This window comes from Hyla sarda, chromosome 1, assembly GCF_029499605.1.
Source record: "Hyla sarda isolate aHylSar1 chromosome 1, aHylSar1.hap1, whole genome shotgun sequence".
NCBI classification, from domain to species: Eukaryota; Metazoa; Chordata; class Amphibia; order Anura; family Hylidae; genus Hyla; species Hyla sarda.
In genome coordinates, this window is record NC_079189.1 from 359,890,398 (window position 1) to 359,916,092 (window position 25,695).

Here is a 25,695-nt window from a genome sequence, read left to right on the forward strand (position 1 = left end):
CTTCGTCAATGGTATCAATAACAAGCATTCTAAAATATTTGCTGTTGAAACTTTTCTCTGGAATCCCCTCACCCCTTCTCAAGTACAGTAAAACCTCTTTTAGAAAACCACCCAAAATTGGATTAAAGTGGTCTTCTATGGAGGCTGGTCTTGGCAGACTGAAAATCTATCACATTGGTCTGGATAAAGGGGTTGCTCTTCTCAAAAAGGGGGTCTTTTGGAGAGGTATGACTTTACTTAGATACTGGCACAAATAGTTATATGTAACCACAGTGAACATATGAGCAGTAGAGGCATTAAGGAGAATTTATCAAGCTGTTGAGATAGCTTTTTTCGTCTAAATTTGTCACAGGTAAAGTCGCAGGCTGATCCCATGCGACTTTTCCTGGGACCTTTCATTAAGACTGTTTGATTTTTCTGACCATGAAGTGATCTGATATAGATCACTTTGTGCAGTGGTCACTAATTTAGCATATGTGACTTTTCTACAAAATGTCGCAAAAAAGTTACACAGGCCAGATTTTGAAGAAATCACAGGGTAGTTCAACCCTGCCCTATATCACTCTATGCGACAATTGTATTAAAGGGGTACTCCGGTGGAAAACTTTTTTTTTTTTTTTACTTCTTTTTAAAAATCTTAATCCTTCCAGTAGTTCAGCTGCTGTATGCTCCACAGGAAGCTCTCTGCTCACACCTCTGTCCATGTCAGGAACTGTCCAGAGCAGGATAGGTTTGCTATGGGGATTTGCTCCTACTCTGGACAGTTCCTGACATGGACATAGGGGTCAGCAGAGAGCACTGTGGTCAGACAGAAAAAAACAATCCAAAAGAAAAAACTTCTTCTGGAGCATACAGCAGCTGATAAGTACTGGAAGGATAAGGATTTTTAAATAGAAGTAATTTTTCACATCTGTTTAACTTTCTGGCACCAGTCGATAAAAAAAAAATTTCCGACCAGAGTACCCCTTTAAGGTCCGTGCGACTTTGAATACAATTGTCGCACGGCCTGTCACTGCTCTGAGACATTTAGCCAGAGCAGCTCAGCGGGCATTCATCAGTCTTGATAAATTTGGCACACGGCTGCCACTTTCTCCGCAACTTTGTTTTCTCTAAACTGAACAAAATCCTAGTTCAGTTTTGATAAATGCCCCTCATTACGTCTCATGGCAGCAGTTCTAACTGATAATGATATACCCCCGCAATCTCTCATCTGCACAAAGCGATGATCGCTCCGTGTCTGAAGCTTCACGACCACGGGGCCGGAATATCGTGACCTCACGCCCTGCCCCCTCAATGCAAGCATGTGGGAGGGGGCATGACGGCCGTCACGCCCCCTCCCATAGGCTTGCATTGAGAAGGCGGGGTGTGACATCACAAGGGGGCGGAGTCGTGATGTCACAATTCCCCTACCCCGTGGTCGTGAGGCTTCATACACAACAACACTTCTGACTTAGGCGCAGTTACAGTTTTCCAAAAACGCCAGAAAAACCTGTGTAAAAACCGACCCTTAGGGTAGGGTCACATGTAACGCAGCCTTAGCATATTTCACGCTGCAGATGCGCCACTGGCAGTCACAGGAGCAAGCGAGCCCTCCCTGCTGCGGCTGAGTAGCTCTGTGTGTCCGCTCGTAGCAGCAGATTTCCACCGCTACAAGCGGACACAAAGCTACCCGGCTGCAGTAAGGGAGTTCGCTGTTGTGATTGCCAATGGTGCATTAGCAGCATGAAATACACTAGGTGTGACCCTACCCTTAAACGAACAAAACATACCTTTTTTTAAATCACATGGCAATATACAATGCATTTTATAGAATATAAATTGTCCCTTTAGATTATTTTGGCCTATTTATAAGGCATAAAAGGGAAACAAAAAATGCGATAACATGTTATCAATACAACTGATCTCTTGTGGGTATAATTATAAAACTAATGCCTGGTAGTAGAAATTGGAAGCACTCCCTGATAACTGGAGCAAAGAGATTAAATTGCCGATCTCCAACTGTTTTTAAATGAACGCAATTGCACTTTCTAGTATCATTTTAATTCAAAGGCTGGACTTGTATAATAGCGTAAAAAAAGAAATGATACTATTAGCCATTTTATTACTCATATTAGTACTCTGGTATGTTTATTGAATAGCTTCATTATGCCTTTTTAAGAGATTGGTTTGCATTGTTTATATGTATTGAAATATAAGTAACTTCATAACAAGTAGATAGTGTTTCAGTATAATATGTTTTCTTGTGCTATTAAGGAATATGTTTATTTAAGGATGAGGGTGCCTTTGTTCTTTTCTAGCTTCAATGGCTGTTGGATAACTATGAGACTGCTGAAGGAGTTAGTCTCCCCAGAAGTACCCTATACAATCATTACCTTAGACACTGTCAGGAGCACAAACTAGATCCAGTCAATGCTGCATCCTTTGGAAAACTTATCCGCTCCATATTCATGGGACTCCGAACTAGAAGACTGGGGACCAGGTTTGTATGAAAAGAAAAAACTGACTTAATGATAAATGTTAGAAAGCTATCAACTTCATTGCTTCATGTAAAATCGATAATTTCTGCATATTACAGATGAGTTACAGAAATGTAAAAAATGTGAGATATAATTGATACATAATGTAATTTAACGTAATGTTATTTAAAGGGAATCTGTCAAATTGAAAATGCATAGACAGAAAAAAAGGAGAAAAAGACAATGTGCACGTAGTGAAGCCCGTACAAAATAGGATCTAAAATGGAGGAGTAAGATGGCCCCTTACCAGATAGGGTTGTGCTCAGGGCACACCACCTTTCCTTACACATAGAGTTTGTGGTGATCAGCAGCCTCTTGCTTCCTCTGGGAAGTGCGGCACAATGCCAACAATAGATACACCATAGGAAAGAGAAAATTGGAACTTTTGGGTTAGCGCTTCCTCACCCAGATAATGATCATAGTTATGCCAGTTTAGGTTAAACAAAACTCCCCAAGGGAGGAGTCAGAGATTTCCATTTAAAATCCACACAAAAACCAGGGGCACAAAATCTTCTTATAGGTACTCCCCTAAACTTAACTTTAAATGTACTTAATTAAAAGGTGACCCGATAAAAAAAAAAGGTTAAAAATAGGTGTATCTATTACATATAGGATGAACCATACATAGCTATAATATACACATGAATAGAAGTACTGCAGACTCCATTCCTGTGTACATTATATCTAAGGATGATTTATCTTAGTGCTGGGCGGTATGAGCAAAAACGTGTATCATGGTATTTTTTTAAGTGATGGCGGTTTCACAGTATTTAACGGTATTCCCCCCCCCATGTGACCTGGGCGCCGCTTCTCTCCCAACACCCCCCCCCCTCACAATTAATTATCAGCTGCGCTGTCCCCACATCATGTCACCCGCGTGCGCTCCTCTGCTCATCCTCCTATGAGTTGCGGGCCGCCAGCACTAGAAATCTGTACTACAAATATTGTTTCCCGGGCTGCAAAAATAAACAAAATAAACTTTAACTAACCTGCCTACGTTCCCCTGTTGCTCTGCTACCGTCTTCACTGTCCTGCGCTGTGGTCCTCTTGCAGTTACCTTGGGACAGGAAAGTCACAGAGCCAGCCTATCATCGTCCGGGGCGGGACATCGCTGCAGCCGGTGATAGGCTGAGTGCGCTGTCATGTATGCTCCTTACATGACAGTGGGCTCAGCCTATCAGCGGCCGAGGCGGGACATCGCTGCGGCCGGTGATACGCTAACGGCTCTGTGACGTTCCCATCCTCAGGACCGCAGCGGAGGGACCATAAGGAGGGACCACATCGGAAGGTAAGTTAAAGTTTGTTTTGTTTATTTTTGCAGCATTATTTGTAGCACAGATTTCTAGCGCTAGCGGCCCGCAAATCGTATGAGGATGAGCAGAGGAGCGCACGCGGGTGACATGATGTGGGAACAGATTGCGCTGATAATTCAAAGGGGGGGCGGTTAAGCAGAATAGCACTCGTGGGTCAAATATGATTAGTTCCCCGATGTGGGGACAGCGCGCTGCGGCGGATAATTCACTCATTCGAGGGGGGGAGGGGCCCAGCCGGTATTGCGGTATGGGCAAAATTCCTATCGTGAGGGGAAAGAAAATCGGTATTCGGTATGAATCGATATATCGCCCAGCCCTAGTTTATCCTATATGTAATACACATATATACCATGATATAGAGACAGCTACTTTTAACCTTTTTATTGGGTCACCTTTTAATTGAGTACATTAATAGTTACGTTTTAGGGGAGTACCTATAAGGGGATTTTGTACCCCGGGTTTTTGTGTGGATTAATTTAGGTTAAAATGGCAGAAAAAGGCTTTATTCAAATAGTGCAATGGAACACATAATGCAGGCACGATGTTATAGGGCAGAAGGAGCGGGGAAGAATGTTATACAGTTTTGTAAGAAAGCATAACAAGGATAACTTGTCATTCGTTTATGTAAACCTTTGGGCCTACTTGATTGACAGCTCTTTCTGTATGCACAGTAGTGAGAGTAATGAGGCTAGGCACCACAGGTGTTGGCTAGCATTCATGAAGGAATAGCAACTATCATGGGCTTGCAGCCAGTAAACATGGGGGTCATCTCTGCTACTAGTAAAACAGCAGTAAACAACATCCAGAAGCAAAAATTAAAGCATGGCACTTACCATGATATTGTCAAGTTTACTGTATGTGTATTGTTGCATCACAGCAAAAACATCAGACTACTCTGGCTGACACATCAAGGAAGAACGTGCAGCTACTCACCTAGTCTGTCTGCTGCAGCGGTAATCATGCCCCCTCAATGTGATTGACAGCTTGGGTATGGCCTGCATCATTGCTTTGCTCCATCAGCTTAGAGAGCAGAGCGGTGACGAGAGCTGTCAGTCTTACCGAGAGGGTGTGATTACAACGCAGTAAACGTAACTAGGTGAGTATAGTAAAATATTATTTGGCTGGCGGAGAACGTTATATATGGTAAAATCTGATGACAGGTTCCCTTTAACAGGAGATAATGTGAGTTGGTTCTTTTTATGTTTTGTATAATCAAAATAATGTGTGATACATTATCTCACAGATTATGTCACACTTCAAGTTTCTTCACACACACACTTGATTATTTGATTATAATACAATTGATTATTTTACAAATTGTGGATGAAATGCTCACGATGAATGGAATGTGAAGAGACTTAACTTTCACGATCAGTAGTGCTATTTCTGGCCAAAATTTAACTTTTATATATCATATTTAATCAGATTTTAGATCAGCTATTAGATGGAGTCTAGCCTCTATGATGGTTTCCATACACTTCACACACACACACACACACACACACACACACACAAGGAACTCCTGCTCCCCTATGTGTATAGTACACCTTCAGAAGTAGCAGCATGGAGGACATTTTAGAGCAGGAGTAAGAGCAGTCTAAGCTATAAATCAAGCCCTGATGTGAGCGCTAATACTGTAAGCTCTTATGTAGTCTCATCTGGATATCTCAACTAACTTCCTCTCCCATCTCCCTCCTCACCCTCTTTTCATAGGCTTCTATGGGCAGGTTCTAACTTGATTTGTCAGTGAGCTGCTTGTCCATCTTGTAAACACAGAACGGCAACAGGCTGTTTTGTCAGGGCATCGAATTGATACTTTCTCACAGAGATAGATCTTTTCTTTTTTATACTTATCTACTGGAAGCACCAACCAAATGTTTCTTCTAGTAGAAGTGTACATATTTTATTGGATAAAACAATACATATTTTTTATTCATGCATTTGTGATTATTTTGTACTAAATGCTTTTGTTTTTTTCTTAAGGGGTAACTCAAAATACCACTACTATGGAATTCGTGTCAAGCCAGATTCCCCTCTTAATAGATTACAAGAGGACATGCAATATATGGCTATGCGACAGCAACCAATGCAGCAGAAACAAAGGTAAGTGTTAGCAGTGCTCTATGTATTATATATGCCTTTGATTCCCTATATTAAGCTTTATGTTGATTTTTTTTTGAACATGGAGAGTGGTTTTGTGCTATTGCTGTTACTGCTCCATAAAATAGAAGAGGATGTCTTAAGAAAGAGTATGCAGTTACAATTATCATTTTTATTGTTCAGAAGAATATATAGAATTAATTATATAGAATGAATGTAGTTTAGGTATTTTATGATAGGGACTTGTCTGTTTTTCCCATTGATAGACCTTTATAGAATTGCATGTCATAAATGTATGCATGTATCACCACTGGGTTCCTAAGAACAATGGCGTTCCTGGTCCCCAGCTCTAAAACGGCACTGACGTACATACAAGACAGAGGACATTGCATGTTCTTTTTTTTATTGATATATACGGATATGCTTTGTATTTAAACCTGTCAACAATGGTCAAGGTGACTAAAATGTCCATGTGTAATGTTATCCTATCTGACCCTAAATACTGTAAATTATCAATAATTCAAGAAGTTAGTCTGATGTCTTCTGATTAAATAAATTCACAAAAACGAATGGAAAATTGTGGATATTATAATTCTTAATAATTATAAACTTTTGAATAAATTGCATATAAAATGCTGGATGTCTACATTTCTTCTGTCCCAGAGATAATTTACTAAGGACTAAAGGTTAAAACAAACTCCACTATGAACCTACTTGGGACCGAAATTATTTTTTTCACAGCGACACCATTTTAATTCTTTAGATTTATAACAAAATCAACTATATGTGGTTAATGATTAGGCTTTCATTCAAGGGCAAAGATTTTTAAACCCATGTACATTGTCAAATACTGAGTTTCCTCCCTTGAGATATTTTGCCACTGCTTTACTGCCCCTGCCTGTTTGTTTGCAGGTCTTTCTTCCTACGTTTTTTCTTCTGTTACTAAAAAGCTTCTTTAATCAGATTGAGGTCAGAGCTCTTCAGCCCCTTAAAAATACCTAGTCATTTTATGTGAAAGAAACTCTTGGCTTAAGTTGCTTTCACAGTATGCTTTGGATCAATATCTATCTATACTGTGAAGACCTGACTTTTCAGTTTTGCAGCATTTGACTGAATCTTAAAAGAAAGTATCTATATATGCTTCAAAATGCATCCTGTTACATATATCTACAGTCACACCATTAATAAACATCAGTGACCCAGTTCCATGGGCAGCCCACCATGTGTCCACTATGTTAAAGGGAATCTGTCATCAGTGTCACCCGCACTAACCTGTTGGTACAGGCGTGTAGTGTGGGTGACACTGATGATAACAATACTTACCTATCCCCAATTCGTTGTTAGGGAAACATGCATTAGGGAAACGTTCTGTATGACCCACAGGTATTGAGTGCTGCACTGGGGGGACTTTTTCTGTTCTAGTGGGGGTATATATTGTGCCAGTCATTCACCTTTCGGCATCTGCCCATATATTTTATGGATACAGATGCATCTGGGGCCAAAAGGGTGTGTGCAATAGATCCTGACGTATGACAAATGTACTTTACTGCTATGTTTACATGCACTGCGGCACTTTTTCATTGTCGGGATACTTATATTGCAATATATACTTTTTGGTAGTACTTACCCTTGTGCCTGCACTATTAATACTGTATTTATATATTTTACCTGGCATCCCGGGAGGAAAATTTTCCTTTCTCCGCCTAGTAGACTCCACCACCTACCTGTGGGTACTTCTTTGCTGTGCTGTTCTGTGCTTTTTATGTGTTTTTATTGTATTTTTTGTGACTTCAATAAAGATTATGCTGTGTTCATAGCTTTTCTAGTCTACCATTTTCTTTGTAGGAAATATATAATAACAGGTTAGTATGGATGGCACTGATGACAGATTCCCTTTAACAGATATTCTTTGTATCATGATCTTTTCCTTTGTTAAACTCTTGAAAAAAAGAGGAATGTCTACACTTCAAGCCTCATATTTATGGCTTTGTTTCAGATCCATTGTGGTAGTTTACAGAGGTTAAATTATGAAAAATGTGTCACTGTCCAATACTACTTCTCCAACAACATCTACAAATAATGCCTAGTTTTAGGTAGCAGAATTATTGATGCCATAAAGGGAATTCCATGTTTTCCTGTGAGTAGCTGTTGATTAGAACATTTTTCCATTGTGTTTTATAGGTACAAGCCTATGCAGAAGGTGGACGGAGTGGGGGATGGATTTACTGGCAGTGGAGCTCAGACTGGTGCATCAGTAGAGCAAACGGTCATTGCTCAAAGTCAACACCACCAACAGTTCTTAGGTATGAACCTGGGCTGCAGAGGCACACTGTACTGTAAAGACACTGATGTCAACTCTATACATACATTTTTATATTTACAGCTATGATAACATTTTTACTTGAATATGAATCTGGGTCTTGTTTTTTGTCAGAATTGATTTCATGGTTACACAGTTTGTTTCTTGGGAATAACTATTTTAGTTTGTAGTTCTCAAACATAAGGATAACGGGATTTATCCTTTTCTTATTGTTGGCCAATGCTTAGGCAGCGTCGTCTTTACTGTTTACAATGCCAATTCAAGTATATTGCAGAGCTATGCCATAAGGCCTCAATCAGGTAACCCCTCCTTTATGCAATATGATGTGCATGTACCCTAATAGGGAGCATATAGAAGGCAGTGTAAAGAAGAATATTGTTATGTATGCTGAGATATTCATGTCTATGCTTCTGGATCAAAGCAGTCATACAAATACATTTAAAGAAGCATATTTCAACCTGTCAGAGATATGTAAGTTCCTATTAGAATGATGAAGTAGAGGTATACCTTTACAAAGTTGCAAGTAACCTTGTAGTTACTAAGCAGCTCGTCATCTGGAAGAAAATCCTATTTTGCCAAGTATCCTATTCTAAGCTTTCTTCTCTCCTTATTCAAGCACCTTATTATGTGCATTTTTCTGATTGTTTCTCTTTTTAGAAGTACTGTCTAGTCCGTGAATGTATCCTTTTGCACTTTTATCTTCCTATAGCCATTGGCTTTCTTGTGGCTGGCTTCACCTACCACCTACTGAGTCTTTCTTTGGTTCTCTTCGTACTTTGTTTAGTTTTCCATCTTTGCTGAACCCTAAGTTCACAGTCCATGAGTCTTACATTTGTGTTGGTCTGCAGGGAGCTCGAACAATGAGAGAGGGAATCCTAGTGTTTATCTCCAGCTGTAAATGTGACAACTCAAATGCTGTCGACACATACTATTGCAGTTCTCTAATCTAGAAGGAAGGATTTCTTATCATTTCTAGTCCAAAAGTCAATACAAATATGTTTGTTTGGGGATTTTCTGCCACTCTTCTCTGCAGATCCTCTCAAGCTCTGTCAGGTTGGATGGGGACTGTTGGTGGCCACCCATTTTTAGATCTCTCCAGAGATGTTCAACAAGGTCAAGTCAGGGCCCTTACTGTACCACTTAAGGACATTCACAGAGTTGAATGTGTTGCTGTCTGCTTAAAGGGTAGCTCCCACCATCCATTTATTTATTTTTTTATATCCCTTCCTATTGCCCATCTATCCCTAACCCCCTCACTGCCTTAAATTTTTTTTTTACATATTAAAAATGCCTTTTGTCTGCCTGGTAGTGTGCTCACTTACCAGGCATACTTCCCCAGCAGGTGCGGCGTCACTGATGCCTGCTGGGGGGGGACTTCCGCCCTTAGTTCACCTATACAGTGTACCTCCAACTGTTTCCCCACTACAACTACCAGCTTGCCCTGACATCTTTTGGCTGTCAGGGCATGTTGGGAGTTGTAGTGGGGAAACAACTGGAGGCACACTGTATAGGTGAAAACAGTATCTGTGATGCCCGCAGCTGCTGCATATCCCGCTCCCCCGAGCCCCGCCGCTCAACCCAGTCCGACCGCAATGTGGTGTGCATGCACCCTAACAGTGTTTCCCAACCAGGGAGCCTCCAGCTGTTGAAAAACTACAACTCCCAGAATGCCCAGACAGCCTTCGGCTGTGTGGGCCTGCTAGGAGTTGTAGTTTTGCAACAGCTGGAGGTGCCCTGTTTAGGAAACACTGGGGACCACTCACTCCAGTGCACTTTTAGTTTGCCCCTTTAGGACATCACGTTTCTACTCCCAGCATGCAGCGCAGGGTGTGTTTATATCTGTGCTCAGGAGGAGTGTTGCGGTTTCTGTTCCCCGGTAGACCGGCAGCGATACTGCTGAGCTACACCTATAACCGGACCAAACACTCACCGGCGCCGCACTATGGAGTCCACTCTACTAGTCAGTATGCAGCCGGCTGGACGGAAAGCTCGCTCATTGGTTGACGGAGCTGTCAATCACACGCGCTCGGCCCAGGGCTTGGTCACGTGGTGTTTAGAACTCTCGCTTTGAATGAAGAGCGCTCGCTCCCGCCTGTCTGATTGGCGAGCAGGAAGCGAGTGCAGCCTGACTGAATTCGGACCGATGCCCGGCCGGCATCGGTCCAAATTCAAGCATGAAGTCATGCCAGGCTGCAGCCAGCCACTAGGAGGGAGACCCCTAGTGGCCGTTTTTTATATGTAAATTTAACTATTTTAATGGGGGAAAAATAATAAATGTATATTAGAGATATGTTGTAGTACATAAGTACTACAACATATAAAAAAAAAAAAGTTTGGTGACAGTGCCCATTTAAGTTCAATCTTGGTGTTATCAGACCAGAGAATCTTGTTTCTCACAGTCTTAGATACCTTTAGGTACTTTTTTGAAAACTCCAGGCATGCATGCATGCGTCTTTTAATGAGAAGAGGCTTATTTCTGACCACTCTGCCATATTGGTGGAGTGCCACAGTGGTGGTAGACCAATTGGAAGTCTCTCCCATCTGCATATAGGATTTTTGAGCTCAGCTAAAGTGACTACTGGGTTCTTGCTCCCCTTTCTTACCAAGGCCCTTCTCCACTGATTACGTAGTTTGGTTCAGGGGGCAGCTCTAAAAAGATTCCTGGTTGATTCAAATTTTCTCCATTTAAATTGTAACTCTGATGATGATCTGGTATCAGTATACCTGTTTAAATCTGCCAGCACTTTCATAGCCTGAGACTTGCCTTTTGCTAAAGGCATCAGAATATGGATTTACTGGAAAATCCATGGAAGTCTTAAAGGGGTACTCCGGTGCTTAGACATCTTATCCCCTATCCAAAGGAACACGCTCCGGGGACTTATTACAAACGGGGTGCTGCGTGCAAGAAGACGGGGGTCCCCAGCGGCGGGACTCCCGCAATCAGGCATCTTATCCCCTATCCTTTGGATAGGGGATAAGATTTCTAAGCACCGGAGAACCCCTTTAAGAACTTCCAGAAAATCTGTATCCTGATCACTTTAGCAACAGGCAAGTCTCAGGCTATGAAAGTGCTGAGAGTTTATCCTGCCACTGGACCACAATCAGAATTGTGGTTTAAGATTTTTGGAGATCACTGTTCTCTTGTCAATTTTCAGTGAAGCAGAAGTTTTTTTGCACCCTTCTCTCGATCTATGCCTCCGCACAATCTTGTCTCTGAGCTCAACAGGCAGTTTTTTCCACATCATGGCTAGGTTTTTGCTCTGATATACATTGTTAGTTAAAAGACCTTAGACAGGGCTGTGTCTTTCCAAAGCATGTCCGGTCACCTGAATTTACCACAGGTGACTCCAGTAACATCTCAAAGATGATCAGGAGAAATTGGAGACCTCCAGAGCTAGATTTTAAGTGTCAAAGCAAAGGGTCTGAATACTTAAATGCATGTGAAATTTTTGTTTTTTCTTTTTTAATTTGCAAAATTTTCTTAAATGCTGTTTTCAGATTCTCACTGTTTAGATTGATGGTGGAAGATTTGAGGTTTTTTTTTATAAGCACAAGGCAGCAAAATAAAATGTGAAAAAGGTGAAAGGGTCTGAAAGCATAATATATGACTTGACCATTGGTTATAATTATTTTGTTTTTATTGTGTTTGATGGATCCGATCATGGAATTAAATGACATCACGATTTTTCCTTCCAACCCTCTAGATTCAATTGAACAACAAAATGTTAAAGGGGTACTCCGGTGAAAACCTTTTTTCTTTTAAATCAACTGGTGCCAGAAAGTTAAACATATTTGTAAATTACTTCTATTAAAAAATCTTAATCCTTCCAGTACTTATTAACTGCTGAATGCTACAGAGGAAATTCCTTTCTTTTTGGAACACTGATGACATCACGAGCACAGTGCTCTCTGCTGACATCTCTGTCCATTTTAGCAACCGTGCATAGCAGATGTATGCTAAGGGCAGCATGGTGGCTTAGTGGTTAGCACTGCTGCCGTGCAGTGCTGGGGCTTTGAGTTCAAACCCCACTAAGGACAACAATAAATAAAGAGTTATTATTATTATTATAATGACGTCAGCAAAGAGCACTGTGCTCGTGATGTCATCAGAGAGAATTCCGAAAAGAAAAGAATTTCCTCTGTAGTATTCAGCAGCCAATAAGTACAGGAAGGATTAAGATTTTTTAATAGAAGTAATTTACAAATCTGTTTAACTTTCTGGCACCAGTTGATTTAAAAGAAAAAAGCTTTTAAATGATTTTAATGTTACAAATGACTAGCCTTAGAGGGGCTGTCCTCATGGGCTCTGGCTTGAAACAAAATAAAGTTTTAAGAAAATCATTCTCACCTGCCCTTATTCCCCATCATATTCGTCCCAATGGGCCCTAGCTATCACTAGTTTCCTGCTCATCCAAAGTAGTGATAACCCACCTTTAGCCAATGACTGGCTTAGTAGGCTCAGCCAGAACTGGGGCTAATAGAATGGGTGCAGTGTGAAATCAGGGCAGGTAAGTATTTATTTAAAAAAAAAAAAAATTCATCCCAGTGAAAGCTCCTACTTCACAATTATGTGGCATGGGGCAACCTTTTAAGGGAATGCATTGTCTACATATTTGTTAACAAACTCTCCCTGAAAGAACTGCTGGAGCCCCAGTAATCAAATGATATCCTGAAACAGACTGTGTCTACAAACCTATATATCTGTATACTCCGCTCCTCCTGCTTTGTCAGATGACACCTGCAGTTCAGACAGCATGTTCCCTTTAAGTGTTTTCTTAGAAGTTTCATTTTATACCTGCTGAAGGGAATTCTACATGATAAGAGCTCAGGTGAACATAAACATTAACTAGTAGTGCTAGTAGTGTATTCTTGTACTATTTTATGCAAAGTTGAAATTCCTTCGTTACAAGCAATTTTTAGTTACAAGCAAAAAAAAACAAAAAACAAAACAAGCAATAGCAGTTGGTAAAGGAAACGTTTACCTTTCAAGTGTATGTAAGTCATACGGCTGTACATAATAGTAAAGGTTGTATCACTGCACCGTTTTATCTTAACCATGCCCTTTAATACTGCTTTTACACAGACTTAATAGAGGGTAGAAATGCTCTTTTATGTCTGCTACACGTATTATTTTGAATGAATTTCATTATCCACTTATCCGATGTCAGTTATTTGTATAGATTATTCTTGTATATTCCAGATCGTCTAGTCTTGTGCTTTGTACAATTAGCTCTATATAAAAGATAGATGTATTTGAAAATGTTTTAATGCGGTACACATATCTCATCCCAGCATTTGTTTAAAAATATTATCTATTTTTTATAACAACATTAATAAAAGAATAAAAATAAAATCATGCCAGCCTCTGCTCATTAAGTAATGTGACCTTTTACAATGTCTGTCTTCCTATGCTTCTTAAATATTTTCCTAATGAAGCTGTAATTGGCACCATCCACAATATCTTTCTTCCATTATGTTGTTATGGCAACAGATGCGTCTAGAGCACTTCCAGAGTTTGCAGAAGTTGAAATATCTTCTCTGCCAGATGGTACAACCTTTGAAGATATCAAGTCACTGCAGACTCTTTATCGGGAGCACTGTGAGGTAAGCTGCTATGTCTTTGTGAGAATTACTAGTCCCTCGCTTTACTTTATTTACATTTGTTTTTCTAGATTGTTCTAGATAAAGGCATATTGTTTACTGAGGATATGTAGACTTTCACTCTAGGGTTAACTAGTACATTCAAGTAAGCTATACTCCTCCTTAGAATGCTCATAATATCTTCAAATTTGTTGGCTTTAAATCCCACATGCACAAGTTAATGTAGCCATCCATTTTGATGTGGCTATGTGCTTATTGACCTTACCGGGTGACTTTTTAGTTCTTTATTTCTCACAAGGGAGCTACAATGTAATATGTGGAAGCTTGGCACCTTGCTATTAGTACCCTCCTTAGCATGCCACCAGTTATTTTAGAGCAAGATTCCTTTATTGCATTCCTTCTTAAAATATGCAACTCTTATTGATTTCCACATTGCAACCTCTAGATATTTTGTTTCTTACCAATATCTGCTCGGCTGCCCCGTATATATCATCCTTAGGCAGGGTTCACAGAGTATTTAGGTCACCAATTTAGTCAGGAAAGGGTACAAAACACAGAAAAAGGTACAAATATTTCCATTATAGTTTTCCTGTGTTATTTTTACTCCTGGTTTTGGCTAAATATACTGACCGAAAAACTATGTGGGAGCCCAGCCTTAAAGAGGTACTCTGCCCCTAGACATCTTATCCCCTATCCAAAGGATAGTGGATAAGATGTCTGATCACGGGGGTCCCGCCGCTGGGGACCCCTGCAATCTGTCATGCAGCACCCACTTGTCATTAGCTACATGGAGCAAAGAGCGCTACGTGTCTGATGACTCACGATACAGGGGCCAGAGTATCGTGACATCACAGCCCCGCCCCTTGTCATGTCACGCCCCGCTCCCTCAATGCAACCCTATGGGAGGGGGGGTGACAGCCGCTACGCCACATCCCATAGACTTGCAGTGAGGGGGCGGCACAAGGGGGGCGGAGCTGTGACGTCACGATACTCCGGCCCCTGTATCGTGAGTCATCAGACATGGAGTGCTCTTCGCTCTGTGCAGCTGATGACAAGTGGGTGCTGCAGGAGAGATTGCGGGGGTCCCTTGAATAGGGGATAAGATGTCTTGGGGGGTACCCCTTTAAATGGAGACCCTAAAGAAGCACTGAACGTTTAACAGTGAATAAATCCACAGTACTATGGCAAATTTATAAGACGATTTTTTTATTTTATAACAATTCCCAAATTCTTTATATGAAATCTAATTCCTGTTTACACTTGTGGAATATAAATAGTGCTGCATTATCCCAATCCTAATTTACGGTGTATTGGAGTTTTTTTTTTGTTTTGTTTGTTTTTTGCTTTAGAAATTCTATACCTAAAAAGAAGGGAGAAAATAAAATGACAGTTGCTATTTTTATTTAGGATTTGAAATGAAAATGAATAAATTGATATTATTTCTATTAGTAATATCAATGGAAAATTGATAGTATAATTCTGGTAAAAGTAAAATACAGTAGATTGGCATCACTTTACAACAGTACTGTATGTATTCAGTTAGAGGGATTGTTCCACCAATACTAGGCTCTCTTTTAGGTTGTCACTTTTTTGAGTCCCTCTCAGAAAGCACATTTGTTGGGAGAATTATATTGCGTTCGGACCATTAAACTCAATGGGACATCTTGGATTACATTTTGCCGACACACAGCCTGATGTAGACGGAAACATGTGGTTGGAATGCAGCTTTAGATCATCCAAGTCAATTTCCAATTGAACTAATTTAAAGGGATACTCCACCGAAAAACATCTTTTCCCCTATCCATAGCCGTCACACCCCCTCCCATAGACATGAATGAAAGGGGCGTGGCGTGACATCGTGAACACGGAAGCTCCAAGCTTCTGTGTTCCGGACGCCACTGCTGCCAGCCCAGCCCCCGTAATCAGACATCTTATGAGATGTTTTTCTGCGGAGTACCCCTTTAAAAACAAAAGTCCGATTGATAGGATTGAGCTACTAAGCGAGTGTGTCCACCAGGACTGAGCACATTAGGTATATATTCTAAAAGGAATAAGTAACAGCAATATCTATTATATGCTGATTTTACTTTTCTTCATCACTTAGGCAATACTGGATGTTGTGATAAATCTGCAGTTTAGTCTGATTGAGAAACTGTGGCAAACCTTTTGGCGTTACTCTCCAACCACAACAGCTGATGGGACCACCATTACAGAAACTGGGTAAGTGAAGAACCCTTCACTCCAGAATAGGTCTTTCCTGTTTTTACAATATGTGCATTGTATGTTTTCACTAAGATGCAAAATTTATTTTCAATATGGAGTAAAATCAGATCCCACAAAATCAAATCAGCACAGATACATATTACAGTTTAAAATTATGTTTACAAGTCACGTACGGTCTATATATATATATATATATATATATATATATATATATATATATATATATATATATTGAATAAGTCTAGTATGATGGTAAGATGAAAGGAAGCAAAAAGCCCTCGACAAGTAAAGTATCTACTTATATATTGTGCTCTTATTGGTTTGGAGTAAAGCTACATGCTCCGGTCCATTGTGCCTCTCTGCATCTCATAGTGTTTTTGCTGTAATAGAGTTCGTTCTTATCTCTTTTTTTGGCAGCAACCTGAGTGAAATGGAAAGCAGACTGCCAAAATCAAAGTTGATATTGCTCTGCAAAAATGAGCCCATTTTGAAGTGGATGTGCAACTGTGACCACGTGATGTATCAAGCTCTGGTGGAGATCCTAATTCCTGATGTCCTAAGACCAATTCCTAGTAAGTTTTACAGGATGTGCACAGTAGATTTCAACCCATAATGCAGTAACCTAAATGAATAGTATTTGAAAGGGGGAATCGAGTCAAAAGTGAGCTTCTTATACATCACTGATAAGCATCAGAAGATTATGCCCATGTGCACCTCTCCCACAATATTTTAAGCAAAACACTGTTCATTCGTTTGGCTTTTTTTTTTTTTTTTTTTATATATAAGAATCCTGCTTTAGGCTATTTTCTGTTTTTACAAGAAACATAACAGATCTGTTTAGAAGATAGAAGTGTTGTAAATATTTGACATGAAATTGGATGTTCTGATACTCCAGCCATTTTCCCAACACATACAGTTGCACTGGCTTTGTCAATAACGTACTCAGCCCAAATACGATTTTATTTATATAGACACTGTCGTTTTTAAAAACTTTTTATATAATTTAGATAATAACAAAATATGTACATTTGTAATATTTATTGGTTAAAAATGTGTATATTTTTGGGTGAGAAAATGCTCCACATTTATAAATATAGAAAGTGTGGGCAGGACAAGCAGGGCTCTGTGCAGGCTCCTTGCTTTTCAATCATCCTGATGTGTGAGCCGGGAGCGTGTCACAGAGCCTCACTGCACAGAGCCCTGCTTGTCCTCAGTGCACAGAGCCCTGCTTGTCCTCAGTGTACAGAGCTCTGCTTGTCCTCAGTGTACAAAGCCCTGCTTGTCCTCAGTGCACAGAGCCCCGCTTGTCCTCAGTGTACAGAGCCCTGCTTGTCCTCAGTGTACAGAACCCTGCTTGTCCTCAGTGCGCAGAGCCATGCTTGTCCTCAGTGCGCAGAGCACTGCGTGTCCTCAGTGTGCAGAGCCCTGCTTGTCCTCAGTATACAGAGCCCTGCTTGTCCTTAGTGTACAGAGCCCTGCTTGTCCTCAGTGCACAGAGCCCTGCTTGTCCTCACTGCACAGAGCCCTGCTTGTCCCGCCCTCACTGTCAAGACACCCAGGCAATAACTGTAGGAACAAGACAACATATTTTCAACCAAAAATACACACATTGTTTTATGTATATTACAAATATACATATAATTTTGTTATCTACATACCGTAATATAAAAAGTTTTTGCAAAGTTCAGTCACTATCTAATTTATTTACACTAGAAAACTGAAGTGGATACATTGTTGTATCTACCTCATTGTGCTTGCTTGCTGCATATAGTATCTAAATTAGTTACAGCATAGCAGAGGTTTTCTGGATATGTACTTTGAAAATAGCTCAGGTTGTCAGATTAAAATGTAAAAAATGCACTTACCTGCCACAGATCCTCTACAGGTGGCAATCTGAGGTTGTCTACCCCTGCTGTCTGAGCTTCCCATTCTCCATCCCAACACAGAGAAAATGGTTGTTTAGCCAGTTGGTGACTAAGGCATCTCATCCCTGTGGGCTGAGTAGGTAGTTTTAAATCACAGTTGGTCTCACAAAATAATAAAACAAACAAAAAAACATTTCCTGTTTCCTTTTTTCCATCCCAAGACTTAAAGGGTACCTCTCATCAAAAAAACTTTTGATATATTATAGATTAATGTATGCAGAATAACTTTCCAATTGCTTGTTATTAAAAAATATGCTTCTTTCTATTTAATTTTCCACTTTGAAGAAATGACCACTAGGGGTCTCCCTACCAGTCCTGGCAGCAAGTATTTCAGACTCATGCTGGAGTCCTAAACACTACGAGCTGCCAGTCTGTTTTGTTCACAAAGGAGAACACTCAGAACTGCCAGCCTGCTTTGTTCACAGCCTGTTTGGCTGTGAACAAAGCAGGCTGGCAGCTCTGAGTGTTTAGGACTCCAGCATGAGTCAGAAATGCTTGCTGACAGGACTGATCGGGAAAAATACAATAGAAAGAAGCATATTTTTCATTTACATGCTATTGGAAAGTTATTCAACATTCATTAATCTAAAATATATCAAAAGTTTATTTGATGAGAGGTACCCTTTAAAGCATTACTGTCATTAAATACATGACATGTCAATCAAAAGTTTGTGATCCCATCGGGTCTTATTCCTGAGACCCGCTGTAATTGTGAGTTATTAGCTGGAAAAGTGGTTTCTCCCCGGCCTGTGGAGAGATCAGATTCGTTCAACAACTGTTGACATGACTGACATGTCAAAAGTTTTAAATGAGAGGAATGCTTTAAGTGTCGGAATGAAAAACAGGAACCAGGGAAAAAAAAAACATTTTTAGTTTTTTTTCTTGTTTTTTATTATTACATTCCGAGCTGTTTTAAAGTATAAATATTTTTCCGTGATAGCAATTTAAGCCTAACAAATAACTTCCAACAGCATTCAAACAAATCCCTATTCTGTATTAGAACCACAGATTTCCTTAGGACCAGCCTGTTGGTGTTGTAAAGGTGTACAATAGCTACAGTTTGTGCATTTTATAGCTGGCATAATTTTGAGCGTTGATATATTTATGTGTGTCATGAGCCAGTCATAATCCAAGCATGGACGAACTGCATTGGTACAATAGCTCTTGTTTTATAATAGGTGTTTTTCTTATATCTGATGTGAAGGTATAAAATCCTCCATTCAGGATCGGGTGGAGCTGGCACTGTAGTTCACACGGCTTCACTAGCCAATACTCCTACATAATACTTGGTCAGCGTGCTCTAATTACGCACTTTGTGTTACTAAAACATTTTTTGCTCTAAAAACATGTACACCATCCATGTCAACTGCAGGTAATCATCCTAATGGGGATTACAGATAATCTTCTTTTTCTTCCCATTTGCACTTACCGGTTACAATATTTTCTCCTTCCAGTCATTATTTTGCCGCAGCCTGTGTCTGTATTCTGCCCATGAGCCAAGCAGCAGGAATTTAAAAGTCAATGTGATTTTCTGAAGAGCAGTAATCCCAAAGAACCTTGTGGCAAACAAAGCCGCTTTCAATTGAGGTGCATGTCTGTGTAGCGCAGGACTTATTACATGCTATATAGCACAGAACAATTTAACGCCTACAGCTTTCCACTACATGAGCAGACTTATGACCTTCGCCTGCTACCTCAAAAAGAGAAGTGGTGTAGGTTTAATGTGCACCTTTCCTTTTTCACACCCGTTACATTTTAATATGGTATGATGCATTTTACGAGAATTCAGAAAGTCCGGTTCCAGAGGAATTAAAGAGGACTTGTAGCTCACCTATCACAGCAAATGCCTACATTCACCATAATATAACAATACTGGAAAAGTAGTTTTATAGGGAATTCAAGTATGTGACTTATTAGAAAAGCTGACCATTCAATTTTAAGGCGTATATTGCCTAATAAATGGGGTCTCCTGTCATATGTAAAAAAAAAGCCTATTAACTGTGGGGGAGGGGCAGATGTATTAAGTCATAAACTAGTTAATTAGAGTAAGATGCAAATAAAGTAAGTGTATTTTTACCCCTCTCCTTCAGCCCAAACTAATTGAAAAGAAAGTTGAGTAGCACAAAATGTAAACAAAAAAAGGCAAATTTTTGCATAAAAGTAGCCTAGTCCACAAATGTACAACTTTTCTATGCCAAAAAAAACTTCCCCTTCTTAATAGCTCTAAAGACATCTGCAGTGCATATAAGAGTTTGCTGTATTGTATGTAAGCAAGTAGTATGAGTTTAGACTGGATACAATTGTAATAAACTTCCACTTTTGGGCAGCAATGTTTCTATATAAGCTCATTTTGGCATTGGTACCTTTCATTTTCTTGGTATTATCTCTCAACAGGCGTTAATAGTTTTCTGTTTTTTAAATGTACTTTATACTTTCCCTTCAGGTGCCTTGACCCAAGCCGTTCGAAACTTTGCAAAAAGCCTTGAAGGTTGGCTCTCTAGTGCCATGAGTAATATTCCACAAAGAATGGTACAAACCAAGGTGAGTGAGATTTTCCGAAAACAAAAAATAGGAAGAAAGCAAGTTAGCAATAGATCTTTAGTCCTAACTGCTTTTTGGTTTTCACAGGTTGCTGCTGTAAGTGCCTTTGCTCAAACTCTGCGAAGATACACATCTCTCAATCACTTGGCTCAGGCAGCACGCGCTGTGCTCCAGAACACATCTCAGATTAACCAGATGCTTAATGACCTCAACCGCGTGGACTTTGCCAATGTCCAGGTAATAAGAATTGGCCAAAAGTTACTGTTCTACAAGAGAATCCCTTTAAAGTGGTACTCCAGGGAACCGAACTTATCATACATTTAACCACAGGATATGGGATAAGTGTCTGATCACCAAGGGTCCGACCACTAGGACCTCCCTCAACCTTCTGTACAGGTCCCCAGCTACTTACCCGGCCCCCACCTTCCTGGAGGAGAGCAAGTGACTGCCCACTCAGCCAATAAGGTAGCACATCGCTGCCTCCAACCAATTGGCTAAGCTGGGTAAGTAGCTCGGGCCCCATATAGGAGATTGTGGCGGGTCTCAGCGGTCAGACCCTCCACAATCAGACACTTATTTCCTATCCTAAGGATAGGGGATAAGTGCCTGATAAGTTCAGTTCCCTAGAGTACCCCTTTAATCTGGAATCAAAGGTTCCCAACAAGGTTCTGATCATCATGCAGTTCTGACAGTATCTCTGGGAAACAATATGGACTGATTTCTAATGCATGCATATGTCACTAGAAAGTAATTTTCAGAACCATAAGCCTTAAGCTAAAACTTAACTTTTACTAGATGTGCCTTAAAAGTCAAGAATCTCCGAAGGGCCTTTGTGCATCACAGAAAATATTACACACAAAAGTGTGTACAGCAAATAATTACATAAACCATGTGTCCCAACACATTTTCCCCCACTAATAACAGGGTTCATCAGGGGGCAAAGGATCAGTAAAACTGAGTAATACACAAATACAATAGTGCCAGTACAAATAAAAGCCATGTAACAGAGGGATTAATAATCCTTAGTTAAGCCAATTCACTCAGATGCCCACCTATTCAGGGTTTGCGGGGAAGAGGAATTTTAGATTTTTGCTTATGGTTATGCAATTGTATCATAGAAAACAGAAAATCTTTTCCAAATTTTTATTTTTTATTTTTTGCTTTTATTTTATTTTTTTCAATTTATGTATATATTTATTTAATTTTACAACGAGCATTAAAGATCTAGAAAGACCTCCAAGTTCCCAAACTCCAAATGTATAGTTACAACAAAAAGCTGAGCTATCTTATAGGTTTGGCACCAAGTTCTGAGCTTGTGTACAAGGGAAATGTTTTTTTACCGACTGATTAACTTCCTTTTCTCTCTAGTAAATTGTTCTTAACTTTGGTTTGTCTTTGTTCTAGTACAGAAGAGAAGTTGTACCGACCAAAATAAACTATAATATACCAAACAAATGTTAAAAAAAAGAGAAAAAAGTGCATACGTTGAAAAAAATCTTCTGTACTTTATCTTGTTCAAGTTATGTTTAAGATTTTAACCAGAGACTTGGTTGGTGCCAGAACAACCACTTGGCTTACAGGAGGAGCTTTCATTGATGTTACATTTAGTTTATATGATTAGATTGGCACCTTACCTCACAAGAATGGTTCACACTTGGTTTCAATGTGATACCACATGAAATGTAACTGTGTCTTGGTTTGTGATAGGAGCAGGCTTCCTGGGTGTGCCAGTGTGATGACAACATGGTACAGAGACTAGAAACAGACTTCAAAATGACTCTTCAGCAGCAAAGCACTTTGGAGCAGTGGGCTGCCTGGCTCGATAATGTGGTGACACAAGCACTGAAACCATATGAAGGAAGGCCCAGCTTTCCTAAGGCAGCTCGACAATTTCTGCTTAAATGGTCATTTTACAGGTAATTTTAATGCACATTTAGCAACTAAGCCCACAATCTAATACTACAAGACTATAAAAGCATTCAGAGTATGCAAATCAAAGTCTAATTTTTTGCTTATATGACATTTAGTTTTGTTTACATAAAGTGAGGTTACACCGGTTTATACCGGCTTTACCTTCCATTTCATCAGCTTTCTACATTTTTTATTATGGTCAAGGTAAAGATCTTGTAAAAACAGGACTTTGTGACCTCACTCTGAACACTGCCTAATCTATGATTTTATAATAAGTGCAATATCTACTATCCTATAAGATACATATATGTTTTGGAACAATTCCATTACTAGCTGAAGTGATTTGGGAAATAAGGCCACTTATAACTGCAGCAGGTAACTGTCTCTATTGAGCAGGCAAAGAGGAAGCTGCGATATCTGCCTTCAGTCTCTCTACTTGTCCAGGTCGTAGACTACAGGCTGCAACTAACAATGCAATATGATGTACTTCCTGTGCTGGTTGACTATAGAGTTAAATGCAATTGAAAATATGTAATTTATAACTGTATGTGGTATAGTATGAATGCTGTCATATAATTTCCATATACACCCATCAGCCATAACATTATTCAGGTGACGTAAATAACGTTGATTATCTTGTGACAATGGCATCTGTCAAGGGACAGCAAGTGAACAGTCAATTCTTGAAGCATTTGAGAGACCAAATTGTGATTGCTAAAAAAAAAATCTGGGTCAGAGAGAGCATCTCCCCAACAGCAACCACACAAGATCTGCTGTGGCACAATGTGCTAAATAAAATATACTGGCTAAAATAGAAAGGTGTCAATGCATTGTAGCTTGCTACATATAAGGTTGTGAAGCTACAGACTGGCCAAAGTGCACACCATGATCTGTGTCCACAGGCGAAAGTAATTATTATGTACATATGAGAATCAGAATCAGACCATGAAAAAAGAAAAGATTTCCTTCTACATCTTGTGGATAATTGGGTGCATGTGCATTGCTTACAGGACAGGATGGCACAAGGATGCAATATCGGAAAAAGGCAAGCCGTCACAGGCAGCATGATATTTGGGAGAATATTCTACTGTAATCGTTTAGATGCTACTTTGACACCTTCAGGGCACTCCCTGATGGCAGAGACCTATATCAGCAGCAGAATGATTCCAACCACACTGGGGAAAGAAAGAGCTTAGATGGGCACTGTCTGATACAAAAACTTTTTATATGTTGTATATCTTGGCAAAACATTAACCTTTATAATGTACTTCATAAGAAATTGTTATTTCCTTTTATAGAAATCATGGCTTATAAAATCTTGGCTATGTCCAAGCTGAAGCACAGGCATGGACAAAGTCCAGTAATTGTGGGTGGGCTAGCACTCCTCTGTGCTCTCTCCTGTCTGATAGAACGGGGAAGAGCACAGAGGAGTCATATCAGACAGGAGAGAGCACAGAGGAGTCCTATCAGACATGGAATAGCACAGAGGAGTCCTATCAGACAGGAGAGAGCACAGAGGAGTCCTATCAGACAGGAGAGAGCACAGATGAGTCCTATCAGACAGGAGAGAGCACAGAGGAGTACTATCAGACGGGAGAGAGCACAGAGGAGTACTATCAGACAGGAGAGAGCACAGAGGAGTACTATCAGACAGGAGAGAGCACAGAGGAGTGCTATCAGACAGGAGAGAGCACAGAGGAGTACTATCAGACGGGAGAGATCAAAGGAGTACTATCAGACAGGAGAGAGCACAGAGGAGTCCTATCAGACAGGAGAGAGCACAGAGGAGTCCTATCAGACAGGAGAGAGCACAGAGGAGTCCTGTCAGACAGGAGAGAGCACAGAGGAGTCCTATCAGACAGGAGAGAGCACAGAGGAGTCCTATCAGACAGGAGAGAGCACAGAGGAGTACTATCAGATGGGAGAGAGCACAGAGGAGTAATATCAGACAGGAGAGAGTACAGAGGAGTACTATCAGACAGGAGAGAGCACAGAGGAGTACTATCAGACAAGAGAGAGCACAGAGGAGTACTAGCAGACAGGACAGAGCACAGAGGAGTGCTAGCAGACAAGAGAGAGCACAGAGGAGTACTATCAGACAGGAGAAAGTACAGAGGAGTCCTATCAGACAGGAAAGAGCACAGAGGAGTCCTATCAGACAGGAGAGGGCACAGAGGTGTCCTATCAGACAGGAGAGAGTACAGAGGAGTCCTATCAGACAGGAAAGAGCACAGAGGAGTCCTATCAGACAGGAGAGAGCACAGAGGAGTCCTATCAGACAGGAGAGAGCACAGAGGAGTACTATCAGACAGGAGAAAGTACAGAGGAGTCCTATCAGACAGGAAAGAGCACAGAGGAGTCCTATCAGACAGGAGAGGGCACAGAGGTGTCCTATCAGACAGGAGAGAGCACAGAGGAGTCCTATCAGACAGGAGAGAACACAGAGCAGTGCTATCAGACAGGAGAGAGCACAGAGGAATGCTAGCTCACCCTCACTTACGGGACTTTCTCCATGCCTGTGCTTCAGCTTGGACAAAGCCGTGGATTTATAAGCCATGATTTCTATAAAAAGGAAATACAGTTTTTTTATGGAGTATATTAAAAAGGTTTTGCCAACATGTACAACATGTAAAACGTTTCTGAATATGACAGTGCCCATTTAAGGTATAGTTTTGGCCTCCAACTACCCAGATCTAAATTCAGTTAAGCATCTGTGGGATGTGCTGGAAAAAAAAAGTAATCTATGATGGCTTCATCTTCCAACTTACAAGACTAATAGGTTTTGTTACCAACATGTTGGTGCCAGAAGCCACAGGACACCTTCAAAAGTCTTGTGGAGTCCATATTTAATGCAGATCTATCACAAATATGCAGCAAACAATACATGTATTACATGAAGATTCTGTTGCAGATTCACTGTGGAACTCACCCCTATACATCGAACATGGTAAATATCTACAATGCATGACCTTTTTTTTCCCTCCAGGCAACAACATGGTGACAGCAGCTACATCACAAGCATTTTTTTTTTTTTACTCACTGAAGTCCCCCCCCCCCCCCCTCCCCCTTAACCCTGCTGCCCTTGGCCTCAATGGCAAAAACAGCCCACTGTTATGGCTGCCCAAGGGGGCATACACAATTTTAGACAGCTAGTTTTTAATGTTATGGCTGATCTGTGTTCTTATGTTATTAGAAATATGTTTTGCAAAATTACCATTGTAAAGTTGATTTTGAAAATACTTGAA

At 40.3% G+C, this 25,695-nt stretch overlaps 1 protein-coding gene across 15 annotated transcripts in view; it reads left to right on the forward strand.

The window, feature by feature from the left end:
- The window catches only part of RFX3 (regulatory factor X3), a 245,319-nt gene that overhangs the window by 205,152 nt on the left and 14,472 nt on the right, over positions 1-25,695 (forward strand). For 12 of the 15 annotated variants that reach the window (XM_056522517.1, XM_056522508.1, XM_056522457.1 and 9 more), the window contains 9 exons: positions 2,298-2,479; positions 5,813-5,932; positions 8,111-8,232; positions 13,741-13,853; positions 15,955-16,070; positions 16,491-16,645; positions 20,442-20,539; positions 20,627-20,776; positions 22,247-22,455. In XM_056522517.1, the coding sequence (XP_056378492.1) occupies positions 2,298-2,479; positions 5,813-5,932; positions 8,111-8,232; positions 13,741-13,853; positions 15,955-16,070; positions 16,491-16,645; positions 20,442-20,539; positions 20,627-20,776; positions 22,247-22,455 (1,265 nt within the window). The remainder of the gene's footprint in view (positions 1-2,297; positions 2,480-5,812; positions 5,933-8,110; positions 8,233-13,740; positions 13,854-15,954; positions 16,071-16,490; positions 16,646-20,441; positions 20,540-20,626; positions 20,777-22,246; positions 22,456-25,695) is intronic. The other 3 variants (XM_056522536.1, XM_056522543.1, XM_056522430.1) reach the window with 2 other exon arrangements.